This window comes from Otolemur garnettii, unplaced genomic scaffold, assembly GCF_000181295.1.
Source record: "Otolemur garnettii isolate 467f Iridium unplaced genomic scaffold, OtoGar3 scaffold00251, whole genome shotgun sequence".
Taxonomy (NCBI): Eukaryota; Metazoa; Chordata; class Mammalia; order Primates; family Galagidae; genus Otolemur; species Otolemur garnettii.
The window spans coordinates 1,601,403-1,625,325 of NW_003852646.1; the positions used below are offsets into that span (position 1 = coordinate 1,601,403).

The 23,923-nt window shown below is 44.8% G+C and overlaps 2 protein-coding genes across 3 annotated transcripts in view; both read right to left on the reverse strand.

The window, feature by feature from the left end:
- Positions 1–4,500, reverse strand: part of NSFL1C (NSFL1 cofactor) — a 25,000-nt gene extending 20,500 nt beyond the window's left edge. Inside the window, exons 1-2 of one of the 2 annotated variants that reach the window (XM_003802627.2) lie at positions 3,973–4,172; positions 1,609–1,706 (exon numbers count right to left, since the gene is read on the reverse strand). In XM_003802627.2, coding sequence (XP_003802675.1) covers positions 1,609–1,706; positions 3,973–4,077 — 203 coding nt within the window. In that variant the 5' untranslated portion in view covers positions 4,078–4,172. Of the gene's footprint in view, positions 1–1,608; positions 1,707–3,972 lie in introns of both variants that reach the window. The other variant, XM_003802626.3, reaches the window with a different exon arrangement.
- Positions 4,095–23,600, reverse strand: SIRPB2 (signal regulatory protein beta 2). The gene is given in 8 exon segments (XM_023508505.1): positions 4,095–4,340; positions 9,607–9,652; positions 11,335–11,366; positions 11,369–11,499; positions 12,506–12,571; positions 13,095–13,436; positions 14,481–14,843; positions 23,501–23,600. Coding segments are annotated over 8 exon segments (1,299 nt in total). The 5' UTR covers positions 23,574–23,600.
- Positions 23,601–23,923: the final 323 nt, after the last annotated feature.

Genomic DNA, 23,923 nt, shown 5'->3' on the forward strand with positions numbered 1-23,923 from the left:
ATAAGGCTTAACTAAAGTAGTAAGACAAGCCTTCTTGAGTCTGAATGTGTACCCAGTCTTTTATTCACTTCAGTCTTAATGTTAAACTACTATTTTCTTGATTCTTTTACTTTTATGTCTATTTTAACATATGTGTACTTGTGGCATAGGCAGGGTACATAGAACAGGGATATTGAAAATGGATGCTATAAATGATAATAAAATGACAACAGCAACGAACACATACGGTGTTCAAAATCCTTTGTAAGTATTAACCTCATTAGATTATCCTTCTCATTAGACAGGCGAGGAAAACGAAGGACACTGAAATGTTAAGTAACCTGCCCAAGGTCATAAAGCACTTCAGTGGCAGAACTGAGATTTGAACTTAGGCAGTCAGGCTCCTGGGCCCATGCTAATAAACCACTGCCTGGAAAAGACTTTGGGACGACTAGAGAAGAAAGGAGTAAACATGTGGCTGGCATGCGGGGCCAAGTTTCAAATTCTGTACTCCCCCACCTTTTAAAAAAATTTTCAGATTAATACAAGGGTACAAACGATTAACCCTTCTGTACTTCTGATATGGCAACACCTCAACAACTGACGTGGTTGCTGAAACTCACACCGAGGAAGTCAGCCATCTCTATCAGCAGCTGTAAGAATAGCCCCAACCATACAACCCCATCCCAGGCAGTAATATCCCAGTGTGCCATCACTGGTACCTCATAGGTTAGCACTTGCAAATAAGTGAAAGAGCACCTTACTACCTCTTTTCTCTGGAGATGGGAGTTAGGGCAAGAAGCTAAAGATGCAATGAGGTGTAGGGAGGAAAAGTACTTTAAACCTCAGATGCCCTGGAGAGAAACATAATCTATTACTTTATAGCAAATAAACACAATATCTATATTCTGAGGCTGAATTCAAACCTAAATAAAACTTTCTGGCTAAAACATGTATCAGAGAGTTCTTAGAAGCAAACGGGCTAAAGCCAAGAGGGGAGTCATAGTTCAGACACTTCTGCAGAAAGTGCCCCACCTGTCTCCTGGAAGACCAGCATTGTCTCATTATGCAGATCATAGTAGTGATCTGCTGTGGGAGCCACGGAGGCAAAGGGGATCATAACAGTTAACATTATTTTACCTAAAAAAATAAGGTCTTCCTAGTCAACTTGGGAAAGTGTAGGTTATATAGTTTATAAGTTTTATAAGACTTCTTAATATGGCAATGAGTATCCATAAGTATCAAAACAGCCTTTGTAAAGTCATCTAGCTTACTCTTTAAAATCTATAGCACCCCTGAAAGGAAGCCCTTTAGCTTCTACTTCAAAACTTCAGAGATGAAGCAGTCATTCTTTACATTTTGTAAAACAAAGAGACTCAAAAATCTTAAATATAGGTTCTATAGCTTCCCCCAGGATTAAGCCACAAACTATACTCAGGCAAGAGTCACACATGTATCTACAGGAAATGACTAAAGTTTGCAGGGAATTGCTACCCATCACTCAGTCTAACTTTCTCACTCAACCCCACTGGTCCACACACCCAGACCTGAACCTTCTGCCAAGTCAGAAAATATCTCCACATCACTGCTGGAAACATGCATGTTGCAATAATTGAAGTTGGCCCTTACCTGGGGGCTGTGCCTCTGGACACTGAACTTGGGGTTGCCTGTGAAATGGTCACAATGTCTTCATCCCCTCCGTCCTCATAAAAGCTCGCTAGTGCAATCTGAAACAGAGAGGTAGTACTATGGGTCCCTTAAACGGGTCTTCACCTAATACATACCTCCTTTGAGCATCAAGGAATAAAAATATGGCTCATACTTAAATAACGAGGGGCCACAGAAAATCAGACCAACAGGTAACAGCCTATTAGTCTTCACTTAGACTAATGAAGGAAGGTTGGAGTGCAAGACACTCCTCCTCATTCCCATCTTACGAAGAAACGTGATCTCGTAAAAGCAGCACACATTTATTGATTGGTTATTTATGGGCCAGGTTGTTTTGAGCATTGTACATGTGTTAATTCATTTAGTCCTCATTGAACTCTACTATTAGTACTGTTATCATCTCATTTTACAGTTGATACAGAAGCACTATGAAGTTAAATTGTCCAAGGCTAGATGGTTGGAACTAGGTTTGATCCCAGACCGTCTGCTTAGGTTCTCACTGTTAAACTTTTCCATTATAGCTAGGATTCAGAGCTATGAAGTCAGTCCAGGTTGCAACTCTTCCTTTCTTCTGCATCCTTTTCCTAATCTGTGAAATGGGAACACCCATCCCACCAGCCCTGCACACTGGATGAGATGATCCATTAAGATTTATGAACACTCATGTCTTAGGTCTATACATGTAAAGGAATATGGGAGTCCTTTGGCCATCTGTCACTGTATATCTCTCTTACCACCTCAGCAGACAATTGCCAATCACTTACTCAGAAAGAGCACTGAGGTGATAAAGATGAAATAGACCCAGCTCATATCCTCAATGTCATCAGCCTTATAAGAGGCAGTGAGCTGTTACGGGACAAAACCAAATGGCAGGGAGGCAGTGTGCTGTCCCAGGACATGCTGGCATTCAAAGAGCCTACATTCAAGTCCTGGCCCTGCTAGGCAACTCACATCACATGCACAAGCCTCAGCTTCCCCATCTATACTATGAAAATGAGATAGATGACCTGTTGATCATAATACTGTGTTTTTATGTCTTTCAGGCAGAAAACTTTTCTGTTTATTTCTGCCCAGGGCTTCACACTGTGTCTGCACAAGTGTGATGCTTTACTAACTCTCCTACGTCTGAGAAGCAATTTACATTTGGCACAGACCCGGTCAAATCTCATTCCCAATACTTACTGGTTGTGTGACCTTGGGCACATTCTTTGCCCTCTGTGCTTCCAATTCCTCATCCATAGAATGGGACTAGTCTCTACCTCACAGTGTTGCCAGGATGGTGGCAAGAGCTTGGACTCTGTTTGCTTAGAATCAAACAGAACTGAGTTCTTAATCCTATCTCTTCTGCTTGGTAAATGAAGCCTTCAGCAAGTTACTCAGCCTTCCCAAATCTCAGCTGCAAAATGCTAAGGTTAATGACATAAGACGTAAAGCAGTTAGGCACTAACTTCCCTTCTTCCCTGTGTCAGCCCCTGCATGTAAAGCAGTTAGAACAGTGCCTGGCTCATGCTAGGTACTCAATAAATATTAGTTGTCATCATCATCATCATCGACTTAAGACGTAGGCTTGCCAAGAACATTTATGCAATTCTTTCTGCAGTTAATTATGGAGTGCTTATTATATGCCAGGTACTGTTCTAGGGCAGGCTGTGGGGACTGATCAGGGTACAAAAATCCCTGCCTCGTAAAATTTATTTTAACTCTTCTTAATCAATCAGCAAATATTTAGTGAATACTTAGCACATGACATGAACTAGAAAGCAATTTCCATGAGAATCCCATCCTACTGATAAATTAACTAAGAGAGATAAAGAGGCTCCAACCTTGTACCACCAAACCAGAGGGAGTTTCTCCCAGTAATCAGGTAGGAGGGGGCGTGGGCCAACTCCGGGCTCTGCTCTTCTTTTCTCTGGTTGTCTGGCTTGGAAAATGGAAATGATCAACCACCAGGTCCCGAGCTCTACCTCACTCAAGAGCTGATCATTCGGGCCAGCCTGGCTTCCAGAAGCTCTGGGCGGCAGCCACGCCCCCAGATACCCCAGCTCCACGCCGGCTGCGGCAGTGCCCAAAGTCTTGCTAACGCCGGCAGCCGGCGAGACAGAGAGAAGGTGAGGCGCAGCAAAGGAGGCTAGGGCTATCCTGCGCTCCCCAGCTCCCAAGCTGAACCCGCGACGCGTGACAAGCGGACCCAGGACCATGAGGCCTGGGTCGGGCCGCAGCCGGGCGGGGATGACTGTGCGCTTCGGCCACCTCGGGCTTAGTTTGCTAGGCGCCCGCGCCCCACAGCCCCCTGTCCACCCGATACAACCAGCGTTGCGGCGATACCTGCAGGTCCCAGCCGGCCGACTCGAGGAAGAAGCGGGCCCGGTCCTCCTCGGCGTCTGTCACAGCCACGAACTCCCTCAGCGCCTCCTGTCGCTCCGCCGCCATCTTCACTCTGTGCGCTTTCAAAACCACGCCGGCCGCCTCCGCACAGCCCCAGCCCCGCTCTGGCGTTCCGCTTGCCTGTCAGTCGGGTCCAGCCGCAGGAAGCCCGACCGCAGGCCCCGCCCCGCGCGGTGCCTTACGCAAAGCCCTCCGTGCGGGAAACCCCGCCGCTCCGCGCCCTCTGGAGGCCGCAGCGCAGACCGCAGCCTAACAGCGGGGGCGGCTCCCGAGCGGAAGATGAGAGGCGTGGTGAGTCTTACACCTGCCTGTGGGATCAAGGATCCCTGAAGGAGTCAGAGTCTCAATTATTCCCTGACTCATCCCCTCATTTCATTAATTTATTCATTCGATCATTCACTTACTTGTTCAAACATTTACTGAGAGCTTCAATGGCTTGATGCTCTTCCAAGGCTGTGGCTATGGCAGCTTACATTATGTGTGGGCGGCGGGGGCTGGGGGCGAGAGACCGCGAACCGGACACTCCTCTGCCCGCAGCCCTTCTGTGATCTCCGTTTCACCCAGCATAGAAGACAACATCACGTCCTGCAAAGCCCCTGTGAAATGGGTCTTCTCCACCAGCTTATCACTAGCTTCCTCTGCCCCAGGCACCTTCCTTGCCCCTCTTGCTGGAATGTGCCGGGTCTGCATTAGCCTCAGGCCGTTGCTTTTGCTGTTACCTTTGTCTGGAATACCTTCCCTTCACTGGCCGCTCAACATTCCTCAAGTCTCTGCTCCAGGGACACCTTCTCAGACACAATCTTGTCTTTTAAGATTTGCTTTTGCCGAGCCTGGGATACTTCCCTTCTTCCCTTTGTCAGCCCCTGCTCATTCGTGGGGTCTCAGTTTAGGTGTCCCAAGGTCCCAAGGCTCAGTCAGGACCCTTCTTAAAATTAAGTTATGAACCACATAAAGTCCACCTTCCCTCAAGTGACACAGTAGTTGCTTTCCTGGAAAATTTTGTGTATATTAAGACCATGCAAAAAATACTGTAAGTGTATCTGAAAAATGAGTTATGGTCTAGGTTTGGGTTATTCGGAGCAGGCGCACTAGGTTCTAGGTTCTGGCAGGACGCGGAAGGAGAGGCTGTTCTTTGCAGTGCAAGAAAGTCTTTTCCGTTGCAAGGCCACCCAGCCCCAGGCCTGGTGCTCAGTTCCTGCCCCTTTCATTCATTGATGTTCAACCTGAAATGTGTCCAAACTTTCCAGAAAGTCCAGGAGGCCAGAGGCTCACGCCGTACTATGCTCACACTTGGTGGCCCAAAAGGTCTTTCCACCCTGGAAACTGAAAACAATTTACCCCAGCTTAAAGATCTAGGAGTGGCTGGCTCCTGAAGATTCAGCTCCTTGGCTGGTATTTTTAAATCTCATTGGCACCCTTTCTTCACTTTTGTGCCACTGGGTAAAGCCCTTTTTTAGGCTAAGAGATCCCTGGCCCCTTCTCCAAAGGCCTTGGGGGCATCCTCCATAACCCTAACTGTAGCACTTTCTAGGTCCCAGACACTCTAAAAATAGTCTTAAATACACCAACTCATTCATCCTTGTGAAAACCTTATGAAGTATTATCATTTCCATTTACAGATGGAGAAATCTAAACTCCTAAATGAGTTTGAACCTAGATTCTGCACAGCTCCTGAGACTATGCTCCTAACCACTGCTCCACCCTGTCTCTCCTTGCCCTGTGGCACTGTGCTGGTCAATTCCTATGTCTCATTTCTGGAGGCAGCTCCAGTTTAAATGACTGAAGGAGTTTAGGGAAGCAATTTGACTAGAAGGGGATGTGAGGGCACGAACTTGAAACTACATTTATATAACACTTATCTAAGTGTTCCTAACAAAACTGGGTAGGGGGACAGTGCTGAAGGCTCAGCTCTATCTATATTGGCCTACTTCCAACCATAGCCCCCACCCTCCAGCCCCACCCTCCCACCCCTAGCCCATCCCCAAGTTGCACTATCACTACCCCCTCCAGCCTCGCCCCTACCTTGCAGACTCTCGACCACCACTTCCTGACCCACCCAGCCTCACTTTCATCTCTAACTTCACTCCCAGTACCACATGCACCCCTAACCTCCAAGGCCCACCTTCACCCCAGTTTTTATCCTAAGCCCCCTCCAGTCTCATCCGCACCTTCCTTCTCACACTAGCTTCGCCCCCAGACCCACCCTTTAGTCCCAGCCTCCACCATCTTTAGCTCCACCCCAGCTTTCCATTGGCATGTCCTCTGCTGTCTCCTCACTGGTGGTGACTTCACTGTGGGCAGGAGCTGCGTGTCCCTGGGCCAGTGTCTCCTGCTCTCTTTCTCCAGCCCTCTAAGCACTAGATCCTTTATAGCTTAGTGGCCCAGGCAGAACTGCTAGGTGGAGCAAACTACATTTCTTAACTGATGTTCAAGCCTTCCAGGGGCTTTTATGCAGGGAAGGTGCCAGTACCTCTCAACCTTCCTGTTGTCACTGCCTCAGCAAAGTTGGGACTATTACTCTCACTTTCCACAGCTTCTCCAAATCCACTAATGATAATAATAATGAAGTAATAGTACTGCTGACCTGTGTATGGAAAGCTGCTAAGCTACATTAGTCAGCAGTGTGACCCATTAAAGCCACAATGACATGCCCTCTTTCCCTATTCAACACTAACTAGTAAAATCTTTCACAACTCTGGACGTAGGAAGTCTTGGCAAGGGCACGAGGCAGTCAGAATTGTCTTGCATCTATGGTGGGAGTGTGTGTTGGCTCAATGGCCTTGGAACATGATTTGGCAAACCTAGCGGAGCTGAAGAGGCACAAATCCTATATAACTCTCCAGTTCTCCCTATGGTTGTATACAGTGGGGGAACTCTTGCACGCATGCACCAGGAAACACAAGGAAACTGTCTCTGTTGTGATAATGAGAAACTGGAACACTGATGTCTCCATCCATCAGTGGATATCACAGATGTAATAATATATTGATACAACAGAGTACTGTATAGCTGTGAAGATGAATGAATTAGAGCTGCAGGTAACTTTATCCACTGTAAAAACCTCAAATGATAAGTTAAAAAGCAAGGTTGAGGATGATCTCTGTAGCAAAGTGCCATCATGTAGCGCCATCTGCATAGAGTGGAGAAACATGTAGTACTGTGTGCGAGCAGGCCTGGGATCCCCTGCCTCCCCCACCTGTTGATAGACAGCTGCACTCGGAACTTGTATCTCCAAGGCGGCCGTCTTTGGGGTTCAGGGTTGGGGCATGGTAAAAGGAGTTGCCAGGCCTGGGCGAGAAGGCTTGACAATGCTTGGGTTGTCAGGATGTAGCAGGCCCCTATTGACTGGTATCTGCCTCTCCTCTTCCTTCAGCTCTAGGTTTTATCTGAGGAATAACCAGGGGCTCTTCCTGAAGAGAATGATGTGAACAGACACATCTCTCGCTGCCATGGAGGCTGGGGCAGCCTTGGTGCAGGCTCTTTGTACAGAGGTTGAGGTTGGGACAGCAACCGTGGGAGTGAAAAGAGATAAAGGGCCACAGGAAGGGAGAGAAATAGGAGGGAAGAGAGAGAAATAGATGCTGCAATTCAGGGAGGCTGGAGTGCAGTCACTCATTTTCCTTGGTTAGATCCAGAGGCCCAACCAGGACTCTTGAGAATGGGCTGCAGCCTCCCTGTGGCTCTCTTCTCTGTCTTTGGTAAGTCATCTTGTCTGTGCAGAGCTCTAGGCTCCAAAAGAGCAGAGGGGCTGGACTAAGGAACTGTCTCCCTGTCATTTCCCACCCTTTCCACCTGAAGACAGCAGGTGTTCCTGAATGCCCACCACGGCTGAATTAATCACCTTTACTTTGTGTATAATCACAAGGAGAATTGGAGGGTTATATAGAATTTGTGCCTCTTCCGCTCTACTAGGTTTGCCAAATTGTGCTCCGATGCCATTGAACTAACACACAAACACACACACACTTTCACTTCTTTTGGGGACACTCTCCCCTCCCTTACTACTGCCATGTCCCTATAAATCTTTTTACCAAAGCAGGGCCACCAACTTTCTTTAGGGTTTTCCAATGGAATCTGAGGTGCGTAGGGCCCTCTGGTGGCTGAAGTCACAAGTGGCCAGGCACTGTGAAATGCCACACTCCCTGCAAAGGGGCGAATGGCAATTGCTGTTTATAAAGTTAACTGCATAATAACTGCATGCCTGCTTCCTATAATCATAACAGTTACGTTGTGCTTCCCGTGCACCAGGTGTAGGCAGTTCTTCACATGCACCAATGCATTTCACCGCCAAGACTACCTAACAAGGGTGGTACTCATATTCCTGCCAGTTGACAGATAAGGAAACCAAGGGAAACTCACTAAGGATAATTAGGAGAACTGGAATTGAACTGATATAGCCAGATTTTCAAGACAATGAACTTCACCATGACCCTGCACATCCCCTCAGATGTTCACTGGGGTCTAACATGTGGCTAAGCATTCTGCTTGGCGTTTGTTGTTTCCATGCTGTGGCAAGCTCGCTTCTGCCTCAGAGACTTTGCACTGGCTGTTCCTTGTGCTTCTTCAGCTTTTCCAGGATATCAGCAGAGTCTCCTCCGTCCCTCCCTTCAGATCTCAGTTCAGATTTCACTTTATCCATGAAGATTCTTCTGACTCACCCCTAAATAAGGTACTGTCCCCTCCCTCTTGCTCTGGGGCCTTGTCCCACTCATCCTGCATCACGAGTGCCCTCACACTCACCTCCATGCAACCCACTACTTGTCAGTTTGCTTGCTCATTGTCTGTCTTCTCTCCGGAGTGGGTGAGCACTGAGAGCTCAGACTTTACTGTTTCATTCACGGCACACAGATCAGTGCCTTGAATCGTTTTGGGGGGACTGAATGAGAGGGGCTACAGTGGTGGAAAGTTAGGTTTCTGCCCTTAGGGACCTCAAATTCTAGTAGGGACAAGTAACACCTATCAAGGAAACACACATGTGCACACACACACACATTTTTTTTTTTTTCCAGGAGCAGTAAATGCCCTGAAGACAGCTGAAGTGGCGCAGGGTATTTGATGGAGATGTCAGTATGAATCGAGTGGTCCAGAGAGGCCTCTGGAAGGAAGCGCTGAGTGGACAGTTGAATGACTTAGGGACCTTGGTATGGTTAAGACCCGGTGGGTATTGGAATAGAATGAGCTTAAGAGGAGTCTGAGGGGACGGCAGGGACTGGTGCACACAGCAACTGCAGAGTGGGGGGTTTGCAGGGGTGGGGGAGATCAGGGACCCAGCTGCAGTTATCTGGAGGCCCAGCTCCATGCTCCTGCTGTTTTAACTTCCTGTAGCTGCTGCAACAAAAGACCACAAACTTAATTGAAAACAACACAACTTTGTCCTCTCATAGTTCTGGTGGCTGGAAGTCTGAAATCAAGATGTTGGCAGGACCACACTCCCTCAGGGGTCTAGGAGGGGGAATCTGCTGTTTCTTCCAGCCTCCAGGGGCTACTGGTGTTCCTGAGCTTCTGCTCACAGCACTCCAGTCTCTGCCTTGGTGATCAAATCGCTTTTCCTCCTCTCCCACATCCACTCTCCCTCTGTTTCTCTTTTATAAGGACGCTTGTGATCTCTTTTAGGGCCCATCTGGAACATCCAGGAAAACCTCCCCATCTCAAAGTTCTAAATTTAATCACACCTGCTGAGTCCTTTTTTTTTTTTTTTTTTTTTTTTGCCATATAAGGTAACATTCACAGGTCCTAGAGACTAGGACACGGATATCTTTGGTGGTGAGGGGGCATGCCTGGTAATTCAATGATTTATTTAATTCTCAGACTAAGTTAATATCTTCTTTGGCTTGGTTCAGGCCGTTTGTTTGTTATAAAACATTCAGCCTAATCCACGTCCCACCACTGTAGGTGCTAATAAATGTTCACCTGGAAAGAGAAAAGGAAATTTGCATGTACTACACGTCCACAGCGTCCACAGCACGTGTTAGGCTCCCACTACCTGTGGAATTGGATTGGTTCTTACGCAATGCAGAGAAATCCTCCATGTTTCCTGAGGTGAAGTGACTAGTCACTAAGGACACCCAGGGAGGAAGCAGAGGCCTCGGGATTAGAAGTCAAGCACGTCTGACTCCTGGGCACCCCAACCCTCCCCTGCATCAGGGCTTTTCAACCTCTGCACTACTGACACTTTGCGTCATATCCTTCTTTGTTGTAGGGTGACAACGACCATGTTTGGCAGCACCCAGCCTCTACCCACTAGATGGTGGTAGCACCACCCAAACTGCGACAACCAAAAATGTCTCTAACATTGGCAGAAGTCCCATTGGGGGCAAAATGACTCTTTTTGAGAACTAGTGCCCTCCATTAATGCTCCCCTAGTGGGGGTGATAGTGGGAAAAGGCTCTGGAAATTAAACTCAGGTGTTCTACATAGCAAGTTGGAGGCTGCCAGTGTGGTGAAGATTATTGGTTATTCCCAATTATCTGCCCTCCAGCTCAGCAGGGCACATTGCTGCCAGGATAAAGACTACATTTCCTTGCCTTTTTTTGAAGCTAAGTGTGACCCTGAGACCTCATTCCAGTCAATTAAAGGTAGGTGAGGTGGTTGAATTTCTGCCTATGCCCTTATATGAGAGGATTGTGCTGCCTGCCCCTGCCTTCTTCCCCAGTCCAGCTGCTTTGATTGTAGAACTGGGAACAAGATCAGGGAATCCCAGGCCTTACAATGAGGCAGCCCCAGTATTGCCTGTCCTGATCATGGCTGGATATTACCAGAGAAATCAAGTTTCTTCTGGCTTAAGTCACTGTTATTTAAGAGCTTTGTTGCTGTTGCCAGACCTGCATTCTAACTCTTAGACTCATCCAACCAGCCAGGAGGGAAGAAAAGGGAGGAGGGCAGAGAAGAGTGTAAATAGAGGTGCTTAGGTGGGCAGGCTGGACCAGCTCAGAGATGCTCAGGGACACCTTCTGGGAAGCAGCCTCTGAGTGGGATATTTGAAGGACAGGAAAGATGCACAAAGGTGGAGAAAAAGGGACAGCCTCACAGAAGAGGCTGCAGCAGGGACAAGGGTATAGACGAGACACCAGAGTCAGAGCCAGAACCAGAAGGGCAAAGAGGGCTTGAGCAGGCTGAGAGCAGACAGGAAACACTTCAGAGGGAGCCCAGTGCAGAGAGGGGAATTTCACCAGGTAAACACAAACCCAAGTAGGGATCTAGGAGTTTGGCATGAGGCCCGGGGGGGCATCCAGAGGCTGAGAAATGGTCGAAGATCTCTGGCTTCTCTCTGAACAGAGGGCCCATGCTGAGGCTGACTCTCACCCTTGTCCTTTGCCCTGTGCTAAGATGTGCACAGTTCTGCTGGGCCTCGGGTCTTCAAGTCTTCCTGCCCAGGGTTCCTCCAGCAGACAGCCACAGCCAGTAGGAGTGCAGCTAAGGTCACCATCTTCAGCCCTAGAACCACAGGTGCCAGCACAGACAGGAGGCCTGGGGGACACGGAAGAGCTCAGGCAGGACCCCTGGTGAGTGCCCCATGGCTTACACCTCAGTACCTGTGGGTAAGCGTGGGTCCAGCTGCTGTAACCTCTGCAGCCTTATCCTTTCTGCCTTGGGAGAGAACAAAGACCATCCCTCCCTCTGGGCCCAAAGAAGCCTTGCCCCATATCCTGTCTGTATCTGTGATCATCTCAACAGCATCCCTAATCTCTGATAATAATAGAAAACGGCTTTCATGTATTGATTACTCAGCTCCTCAGTCTCAGACTTGGAGCCAAGCTCTTCCTAACTGCCTAATGTAATCCTCACACTAATCCTACAATGTATGATAGTGATCCAATTGTTATAGATGAGGACGACTCATAAGGGGGTGGCCCAGTGATGGGCCCCAGCTGACCTGCTTTCCAAGAATGGCAGGAACAGGGCTGAGCCTTAGGGAGACTAATCTGACCCTCTTGATCACAAGCTCCCTGGGTGGCCCCAGGTGTTACCAGGTAATGTGCCAGGCACAGTTCTGGACAGTTGGCATGGATGATCTCACTGGAGCCATGCCAACTCCAGGAAGGAGGCTCTCTGATTCACCCCCCCCGCTTTGCCAGTTCACAGAGTCAGACACCAGAGATTCAAGGAGTGAGGTGTCCGACCCATGATCACACAGCTAGAAAGGGGCTCTGTCCAGGAGGTCTGGCTACAAAGCCATGTTTGTTGGCACTGTTGTTCATGGCCTCAGTGTGTCCCTACAGTCTGAATCATGGGGAGCTCACTACCTTTCAGCTAAAACCACCTGCTGATCATTGAGATGGTGCCATCTGTTAGGAAATCTGTTCTTGATTGAACTGTTCCCAGTTCCACAGTTGGGATGGAGCCCTGGGAACTTTCGTGGTGGCAGGTGAGCTCCAGAAGTCTGGAACTGCTCCCTTCTTATGACCAAGCCATCCATGCACCCCCACCTTGCCTGTGGGAAACTTATTAACTTCACTGAGATAGGTATACTCACCTATTGGAAATATCCTGGCCACATGTTCATCAGAGAACTCTGCCTCTTGGGAAGAGGTGGGTTTTGCTGCAAAGGAGAAAAGCTTTCTCACACTTCCTCTCATTGTTCTCTTCTGTCACTTCCCGAGCCCCTGTGCCAGGAGCTAGGGCCACTGAAATGAGTCTGCCAGTTTCTTCCAGGGTGGGGGCTAAAAGTTAAACCCTGCATTTATGGTGAATGAGCGTCTCTGGGGTAGGAACAATGTCTGAACAATTGTCTTTAGCACCTAGTATAGTACAGGACACTCAACAAACATGCAATAGAAGTTTTTGAATTATTAATGTTCTACTCAAAGTTCTGTAGAGCCCAGAATGGGGAGAAATTAACTCTGCCTTGGAAGAAGAGAAAGTTTCAAAAGGAGGGGCCATTTGTGCTGGGCCTTGAAGGATGAGTAGGAGTCTCAGAGAAAAGGAGAAGGCATTTCAGGTAAGGGAACAGCTTATGTAAAGACTTGGAGGCTGAGAAGATCTGGCTTGTTTGAAACATGGTGAAAAGTTCCTGTGGCCCACCTGTTCCTCTCCCCTGATACCTCCTGGATCATCTCTCTTACCTTTCACTCTCAGCATGGTGCCCTGTCCAGAAAGGTATTGCCTGTTGAGTTTCCTCTGAAACTTTACACAGTAATAGGTGCCAGCATCCTCAGTAGAGACGTTTGGCAGAATGATGCTGAAGTCATTGTTGGAGGCCTGCACCGCTGTCACGTTGGAGTAGGAGATGCCTCCAAAGTTGTAAATGGCCTCCCGGCTTAGTCCAGTCCCCAGAAACCATCTAATGGATCCAGGGGGACCATTTCCAAACACTGTGCAGTTCAGGATGACAGTGTCTCCAGTGGTCACCAACACCATCTCCTGGGGCTGGATGATCCAGAGGTCAGGCTCAGGGTCCTCGGCTCCTGAAGCCAAAGAGAGGGTCCTTGTTGGATTCCTTCTCTTCCTCCATTTATTCATTCTCTCCCTCATACCTTCCCTCCCTTCCCCCTTTCTCAAATGCTTCACTCCACCTCTTCTTCTTGCTTTCTTTCCTTAATCACTAGTTTGTTCATTCAGTAAAGAAGTTCTGAGTGTTTACTATGTACTGATGCTAGGACTGGGGAAAATGAATTTCCACAAGACAGGCAAATGCTCTGCCCTGAAACCATTGTCAGTCTGGTGGTGCAGCTGGAGATTCAGAGGACAGCAGGAGAGCAGAGGAGGCACCATCCCAGCTTGGAAAGCGACAGGAAACCTTTCTGAAATGCTGGCATCAAGTTAAAATAACCCCCTCTCCCACCCCGACACTACACATCACCAGTTTACAGGGTGGTTCATAAGCATCTGCTCTTCTATTTAATCACCTGATTGACCCTTGACTTACAAATTTTGTTGTCTATTTTACAAGCTAAACACTTGAGGTATGCACATATAGAGCCGCAGTGACAGATTTAAGAACACACTGCTATTGAATGACAGGCCCAGGGTTTGGATATCCAGGTCACCACTGGTGGACTTACAGAAGCCATGACTGATTACTTGGGGAGTGACTTGTCTTCAGGTCTTGACTCCACTCTAGTGATGTGGCACATCCACACTGTCCTCGAGGTCTTATGGTAGAAGAGTACACTTCCTTGTCCCTTGATTGGAACTGACTTTTTTTAGTCAGCTGTTTTTAATGGGCTCTTAGCAGACATGTGTGAAGAGGCTTAAGATGTGTTTGGGGAGTTGAGACTGGCCCTCTGGGCTTGCTTCTGTCATCTCCATGAGAAAAGCATGCCCCGTGGCCCTGGCATGAGACAGGAGGAGTGAACCCAGCCCATCTGCATGTAAATATGCATGTGAGATACAAATACCTATCACTGTATACCACTGAGGTTTTGTGTGATGCCTGATTGTGGATGAGGGTGATTGCCACAGGGAGACATATCAGAGCCAGTATATCCCCTGCAGGGCCTAATACTCACCCTTCACAAGCACCGAGGTGCCCTCATCTATCTTATTTTCTGAATGTTCACTCAAACCATCAAACTTCACACAGTGGTAGGTTCCAGCATGCTCCTTGGTCACATTGTGGATATAGACGGAATAATCACAGTTCAGTGGCTCTGATGTCTGTTGGGTCATGGGCACCACTCCAGGGAAGAAGCCACGTTTGAAGTTATAAATTTCTTTCTGGCCCTGAGAGCTCACTTTGACCCACTTTATCATGTTGTCAACGCAGGAGCCAACCACCACACACCTCAATAAGAGGGTCTCACCTTCTGCCACCAGCATGGGGCCCTCAGCCTGTAGCACTTGCCACTTCCCATTGCTTTGCTCAGAAGCTCCTACAACAGAAGAAGAAAGGGCTTGCACTGGGTAGGAGGGGAGTTTTGTTACTGAGGGGAGGGAAAGAGGGGATGGGGTGGCTGGCTGCAGAGAGAGAACAGAGCTAGGTCATGGGAAGCCTATAAATAATAAATAACATGTAAATGTTCATGTGCTGGGCACTGCATGCATCATCACATTTATTCTTCATAATGTTCCTCTTGATAAACAGAATTATACTCATTTCATGACAGAGGAAACAGGGGCCCAGAAATGTTAGGTAACTTTCCAAGGATCATCTATGGGGCTGAACTGTGTCCCCCCAAAGCTAGGAGTCTATAGGAGTGAAGATTTTAAGCAGTAGAATTTATCCTTGAGACACACGATGATGTGTGGCCACCCACTTCAGGAAGATCGGTTTGCTGCCCCGGCTCCTAAGGCTGGGCAAGGCTGCCAAAGAAGGGCATAGTTCGGTGTGGGCTGGGCTCCCCAAATGGCACTGTGCTATAGTTGTTTAGGGTTGAGGATTTGTGGGACCCAGTGTGAGTTTTCTTTGTGGAGCACTGCCTTCATGCAGTGTCAGAGAGCTCTCTATGTTAGCCTCAGAATCCACAAAAGTGAAGGGGCTTTCTCATGGCTAGCGTTGTAGGAGTCTGTGGTTGGGAATGTGGATCACTGGAGTTTCACCCTTAACCTTTCTCCATATTAGGGAACCACTTCAGACTCACAGTTGAGCCTTGCTAAATAGCTGGTTTTTATATTATATGAAGAATGGTATGATATCACTTAAAGGTTGATTGTGATAAATTAAAGATGTATATTCAGTATAAACTCTAAAGCAATCACTAAAATACAAAATAAAGACATATAACTAGTAAGATAATAATGGAGATAAATGGTATTAAAATATGTAATCACCAAGAGAAAACAGAAAAAGGGAACAAAGAACAAATAAAACAAATAGGAAAGTAATAGATTTAAACTTACTCATATCAATAATCATTTTAAATGTAAATGGTATAAATATGTAAGTAAGAGTTAGATTGTGAGGTTGGATAGAAAACTAAGATCCAACCATAAGTTGCCTACCAAAAAAGCACTCCAATGTAAAAGCACAGGTAAGTTAAAAGAAAAATGATGTGAAAAGGTATAATATACGAACACTAATCAAAAGAAAGCTGGAGTAGATATATTAATATCAGAAAAAGCATAGTTCAGAGCAAAGATTATCTCCAGGGATACAGGTTGTCATTTCATAATATAAAGGAGTAAATTAACCAAGAAGATAAAAAAAATTATGAATATTTACACAGCTAATCACTGTTTCAAAATGATGAAGCAAACATCAACAGATGAAAAGAATAAGAGCATTAAAAAATAAAAGCAAAAGTCAATAGCATTACAAGGAGAAACAGACAAATCCACAGGTAAAGTCTGAGATTTCAGTACTCATCTTTTAGTGATCGACAGAACAAGTAGTCGGAAGAATCAGAAAGAATATAAAAAGACTTAGAGACACTATCAACCCACTCAACCTAGATGACATTTATTGGATGCTATCCACTCAAGTAAAAAGTCCCCATGAAGAGCAGGGAGGGGATAGAGGACAGAAAGGGAATAAACAAACCTACTGGGTCCTGTGAATACTATTTGGGTGACAGGTGCACCTATAGCCAGGACTCAAGCATTACAAAAATGATCCAGGTAACCTAAAACATTTGTACTCTCTTAATATTTTTTCCAGCCCAATATTTATCAATTTTACTTGAATTTTCCAAGCACTTCAAAGATGATTACAATGTAATGTATAATCTTATTTTTGGCCCTCTCACTATTGTGAAATAAAAAACTCCATGAGTATAAAAGAATTCAAGTCATGAAAAGCATATTCTCTAATGAAATAAACTAGAATCAATAACAGAAAGATGTCTAGAAAAATTTCAGGTATTTGGAAACTATATAACACACTTCTACATAGCATGAGTCAAAGATATAAAAGAGAAATTAATTGCCAAAGAAGTTCCCCAAAAGAACAAAGCTGGAGGCATCATACCACCTGACTTCACAGTATATTTACAAGGTTATAGTAACCAAAACAGCATGGCATTGGTATAAAAACGGACATATAGGGCAATGAAAGAGTATAGACAACACAGGAATAAATCTGCACATTTACAGCCAACTGATTTTTAAACACACATTGGGGAAGGATCACCCTCTTCAGTAAATATTTCTGGGAAAACTGGATGTCCATATACAGAAGGATAAAACTACACCTCTATTTCTCATCTTAAGCAAAAATTAACTCAAGGTGAATTAAAGACTTAACTGTAAGCTCTGAAACCACAAAACTACCAAAATAAAACAGAGGAAACACACAAGGATATTGGTCTAGGCAAAGATCTTATGCTAAGAACTCAAAAGCACAGGCAACAAAAGCAAAAATAGCCAAATGGGACTATATTAAACTAAAAAGCTTCTGTAAAACAATATAATCATTTGAGTGAAGAGGCAAGCTGCTGAATGGGAGAAAATATTTGTAAACCGTTCATGAGACAGGGGACTAATATCTAGAATATACAGGGAACTCAAACAACTCAATGTTAAAAAATAATCCCATTAAAAACTGGGCAAAGGAGCTTGGCGCCTGTGGCTCAAGGGTCTAAGGCACCAGCCACATACACCTAAGGTGGCAGGTTCAAATCCAGCCTGGGCCTGCCAAACAACAGTGATGGCTGCAACCAAAAAAAAATAGCCAGGTGTTGTGGCGGGCACCTGTGATCCCAGCTACTTGGGAGGGGGAGACAGGAGACTCGCTTGAGCCCAGGAGTTGGAGGTTGCTGTGAGCTGTAATGCCACAGCACTCTACCCGGGGGGACAGCTTGAGGATCTGTCTCAAAAAAAAAAAAAAGAAAAAAAACTGGGCAAAGGACCTGAATAGACATTTGTTAGGGGGAAAAAAAAACACAGATGACCACCTGGTACATGGGAAAACGCTCAACATCACTGATCATCAGGAAAATGCAAATCAAAACCACAATGAGATATCATCTTATCTCAGTTAGAATGGCTGTGATACAAAGATACATAAAAATAATAGATGCTGGTGAGGATTCAGAGACTAGGGAACTCTTATACACCACTGGAGACAATGTAAATTAGTACAGCCATTATGGAAAATAGTATGGAGATTTCCCCCCAAACTGAAAACAGAACTAAACTACCATATGATCCAGAAATCTCACTTCTGGGTATTTATCCAAAGGAAAGGAGATTAGTATATCAAAAGGCTCCCATACTCCCATGTTTATTATAGCATTATTCACAATAACAAAGGTACAAAATCAACCTAAGTGTCCATCAGTGGATGAATGGTTAAAGAAAATGTGTTATATATACACAGCAGAGTATTATTTGGCCATAAAAAAGAATGAAATCCAGTCATTTGCAGCAATGTGGATGGAACTGGAGATCACTATGTTAAGTGAAATAAGCCAGGCACAGAAAGACACATATCATGTATTCCCCCCTGTATGTGAGAATTGGTCTTATGGAGGTAGAGAATGAAATGATACTTAACCACATGTAAGATGTGAGGAAGGGTAGGTGTAATGGAGGGGGGGAGGCTAGTTAATGGGGACAAATGTATAGTTAGATGAGGGGAATAAGACCTAATGTTTGACAGTAGATTGGGGCGACCGTAGTCAATAGTGAAGAATATTTCAGCAGAGCTACAAGAGAGGATTCACAGTGTTCCCAACACAGAAATGGTAAATATACAAGGTGATGGTTATCCTATATAATCATAACCATTACACAATCCTTGACATAATCATTACACCTCCTGTGTAATGAATTATTACACTTGCCCCATAATATGTACAATTATTATGTATCAACAAAAAAGATAAAGGAGAAATTTGAAAATATTTTGAACAGAATGAAAATGAAAACATAATATTGGCATTCATGGGATGCCACCAAAGCAAGGGGAAATTTATAGCATTAAAAGCCTCTGGGCGGCACCTGTGGCTCAAAGGAGTAGGGTGCCGACCCCATATGCCAGAGATGGCGGGTTCAAACCCAGCCCTGGCCAAAAAACTGCAAAAAAAAAAAATAATAATAATAATAAAATAAAAACCTCTAATAGGGGCGGCACCCATAGCTCAGTGGGTAGGGTGCCAGCCACATACATCAAGGCTGGCCAGTTCGGACCCAGCCCCGATTGGCTAAACAACAATGACAACTGCAACAAGAAATAGCTGGGCATTGTGGTGGGCTCCTGTAGTCCCAGCTACTTGGGAGACTGAGGCAAGAGAATCACCTAAGCCCAAGAGTTTAAGGTTGCTGTGAGCTGTGACGCCATAGCACTCTACCGAGGGTGACAAAGTGAGACTCTGTCTAAAAAAAAAAAAAAAAAAAAAAGCCTCTATTAGGAAAGAAGAAAAGACTTAATGAATGTTCAAGTTTCAGCCTTAAGAAGCTAGAGAAAGGGTGGCGCCTGTGGCTCAGTGGGTAGGGTGCCGGCCCCATATACCTCAGGTAGCTAGTTCAAACCTGGCCTGGCCGAACTGCTGGGGGGGGGGGGGGAAGAAACTAGAGAAAAAGAACTAAACTTAAAGCAAAGTAAGTAAAAGAAAAGAAAGTATCAAGATCTAAAAAAAAAGAAAAAGAAAGAAAAAAATCAGTGAGAAGAAGAAAATCTCTGAGAAAACATTAAATTTGGAGAAATTGAATTGGGGGAAGAAAGAGAGAGAGAGTTAAATGAGGAAAGAGATTAGTGATACCACTATAGATATGACACATATTAAAAAGGACTATTATGAACAGGTTGTATGTTTTTGACAACTTAGGTAACATGCACAAACTCCTTGAAAAACACTAATTTCCAAAGCTGCTCAAGAAGAATGGATGATCTAGATAGCCCTATTATCTATTAAATCTTAAAATCTGCTTTAAAAAACCTTGCCAGAAATAAAACTCCAAGATTAGATAGCTTCATTGGTAAATATTGTAATACATTTAAGAAAGGAATAATACCAATTTTATATAAAAACTTCAAGAAAATTGAAAAGGGCATGTTTCCCTATTATTTTATGAGTTTTTGTTGCCCTGAAATCAAAGCCAGACAAGATCTTAAAAGAAAAAAAATGCAATATTCCTCCTGAACATTTGTAAATAAAGTTTTAGTAAATCAAATGCAGCTCTATAAAAAGTACAAATACATTATGACCAAACTGAGTTTATCCCTGGAATAAACAACTGGTTTTACCTTAAAAAGAATCAATCAATGTAATTTATTATATTACTAAACTAGGGCATCTGTGAAAACTCTACAATCAACATATGCTTAGTGTGGTGCTAAAGAATGAATGCTTTCCCCCAAGATTAGGAACTAGACAAAGATGTCTGTTCTTACTGTTTCTGTTCAACATCGTGGTAGAGGTGCAATAAGGTAATACAAGGAAATAAAAGACATCTAGATTTGAAACAAAGAAGGAAACTACCTTTGTTTGCAGATGAGATCATCAAAACTGCAAGGGAAATCTCTAAAAAAAAAAAAAAGCCACTAGATCCAATAAATGAGTTTAGTAAGAATGCAAGATGCACACAAATTATTGGTATTACTACATACTAGCAACAAACAATGGCAAATTGAAATTTTAAAAATACCAATCATTAGTATCATCAGAAATAGGAAATATTTAGCCAAAAAAGTGAAGAAATGGTAAACTGAAAGCGTACGAACTTTTGTTGAGGAATTAAAAACCCAAACCTGAACCAAAACTAAACCACCATCACCACGACCAACAAAAAAGCCTAAATAGAGCGATAACACACTGCTCATATGTTGGAAGATCCAATATCTATAAGATATTAATTCTCTCAAATTTATATATAGATTCAATGCAATTTCTATTCAAATCCCATACTCAATCACTTTAGAAAATGACAAACTAAATCTAAAATTCCTAGAATAGCCAGAACAATTAGAAAAAGAATGAAGTTGGAAAATGAATCCTACCTGATTTCAAGACCTAACCATAAAGCCACATTAATCAAGATAGTGTGGTATTTGCACAAAAATAGACAAACATATCAATGGAACTGAATCAAGTCCAGAAATAATCTACACATATAGGAACAACTGATTTTTTTTAAAGAGACAAGGTCTTGCTATGATGCCCAGGCAGTGGGGAGTAGTGGCTGTTCACAGGTGTGATCATCATAGCACACTGCAGCCCTGAACTCCTGGTCTCAAGTGATCTTCTCAAGCAGCTGGTGTTATAGGCATGTGCCATGGCTCCTGGGTATGAAAAAGTTGTTTTTGACAAAGGTGCAAAGACAATTCAGTGGAGTGAAAAGAAAGTCTCTTCAACAATGGTGCCAAGAGCATTGGAAATTCATGTGCAAAAGAACTTCAGTTCATGCCTTGAACCACATGCAAAAATTAACTCAAAAAGGATCACAGGACTGAAAATATAAAATGTAAAGCTATACAACTTCAAGATGCAATCAGGAAAAAAAAATCTTTGCAACTTTGGGTAGGCAAAGATTTCTTAGACACAACACCAAAATCATGTTATAGAAAAAGAAAATTGATGAAAATTCAGAACTCCTGTTGTTCCAAGAAAACAACAAAAATCTTTGCAAAGTGCACAATAAAAGGCTTGTATCCAAAATATATAAAGGACTCTCACAACTCAATAATAGAAACAGATTTAAAAATTGGGAATTGAACAGACACTTCACCAAAGAGGAAGCATGGCATGAAAGATATTCAGCATAGTTCTATACCAGGGAAATTCAAGTTAAAACACAATGAGCTATTACTACGCACCTACCAAAATGATGAGAATTAAAATAACTATCCTGAGTAAAAGAAGCCAGATCAAAAGGAGTATGGCTGTATGATCCTTGTTACACAAAAATTCTAGAAAGTACAAACTGATCTCTAGCGTCAGAAAACAGATCCAGGGTTTCCTAGAGAAGTGGAGGAGTGGAAAGCATGACTCACAAGGAAACTTTTGTGGGTGCTGGGTATATGTTTGTTATCTTGATTTTGGTGATGATTTCACCAATGGGAAACATATCCAACACCCACAAAACTTACCAAACTGTGTACTTTATATATGTGCAGTTTATTGTATGGCACTTGTACCTCAATAAAGCTATTTAAAAAGGATAAAAAGTTTACAAAGATGAAGCCTATGTCTGTGGGAGAAGATGGTAATTGATGAAGACCTGGCAGTAGGAAGAAGAGGACCAGGAAAGTCTAATCCCAGCGGAGGCGGGTCTGGGGTGGTGAAACACTCAGGAAGAAGCTGGAGCCCCGACTCAGGCCAGGTACTTCACACTCCTGCTAGCCCTCTCCTCAAATCTCCTTCTAAGTTATCACATGGGCTTCGGAAGGTGTCCTGGGAGTTGGACCAACACCTTCTCCACAGCTCTGGGGCTCCTTCTCATCTATTTTCCATCTGTAGCCTCTGCCTTTCATCATCCCTGTTGAGGGGGTCCTGTTGGAAGCCTCATAGAAAGATCAATATTAAAAAATATATACTTGGAATATTTTTAATTCTGGGTAGTTTTGATTTCTGATTTCCTAGCCTAGTGCATAAAACATAGCAGACACTCAAAAGCATTTGTAGATCGAGTGACTAAGAATTATAATTCACATTTAACAATCCAGGAAACCAGCTCAGAAAAGTGAAATGGCGTCTCAAGTCACATAGAGAGTGAGCCCTCATCCACTGAGCACCCAGGTCTGACCATTCACCTGGGTCCCACCAGGACCTCTCCTGGGGTTGACCACCATGGAGGATCCACAGTGTGATGAACAGAATCTAAATCTCAGTAGGGCTGGGGGCAGGAGTCAGAGGGGCAGGAGATGGAATGAGCCCACTGTAAGGGCCAAGAATCCCACCTGGTGGGCTAGAGGGTTCTAGACTCAGAGGCTGAGCTATCCTCAGGAGCCTCAGGACTCAGGAGCTAAACTGGCTTGACCTAGAGTTAGGGGAGACATAGGTATGATAACAGTAATAGCCAACAGTTATCAGATTTTTACATTATTCCAGGTATTTACAGGTATTATCTTATTGAATCCTCCTTACAAAGTCAAGAGGCAGGTCCTATTATTAGCTTCATTTTATAGATGAGAACAACTGAGGCTTAGGGAGAAGTCACTTAAATCAGTCAGTGGTGAAGTTTGAGCCAAGCTGTGTCTCAAGCTGAGGCAGGCTGGGTCACGGGTGTGCAATCCATACAGTTGCACAGGGCCCCATGCTTGGTTTAATGCTCTGCTGTATTCCTTGATACTTTTTGAATGAGGGTACCTACATTTTGATTTTGCCTTGGGCCTCACAAATTATGTGGTTGGTCTAAGGCTGAGCCTCTGCACTTTTCCATTTAATACTCACAGCACCCCTGTTGTATAGAAGAGGACATTGGGGCTAACAGGGCCACACTGTCTAACATGGGTAGTCAAGCAACCCTCCTGGGGCCTGGTGGGTGTGGGCCCAGACCCTGACACTTAATTACTTCACTACACTGCTTCTTGGGACACTGGATCTACTGTCTGCTCTCTTACGGGGTCAGGAAAGTTCTCCACACTCCTTCTTGGGTGGGAGGAGTCAAGCTTCTCCACGCATGTCTGAGATCTGTCTGAGATCCTACTCACCTGAGAAGATAAGGAACAGCACCAGCAGCAGGAAGCAGGTAGGTGAGCGGGCCAGGTGGGTAGAGGTAGGCATTACAGGAGCACACGGCACCTTCTGCAGTCCCCAACCTGGGCCACTGTTCTGTTCTCTGGTGGGTGTTGGGTCTGAGGTGGGTCCCTTGTGCCGGGCTATTTCTCCTTTCCTTGGTCAGGGCTACTTGGGGAAGTGGTTTCATTACAGCAACACAGAGCTGATGGTGCAAGAGGGAGGAGCCTGGTCAAAGGCTTTCCGGTTTTTTTTTTTGAGTGTGGGCTGTGGCTCCCATAATCACTATGTCGAAGCCATAATGACCCCTGGCCACAAGGTTATGATCCAGGCACCAGGGAGGGAAGTAAACACCATGGTCATAGGGTACCCTTTATAGCCAGCTGGACTTTGGATCA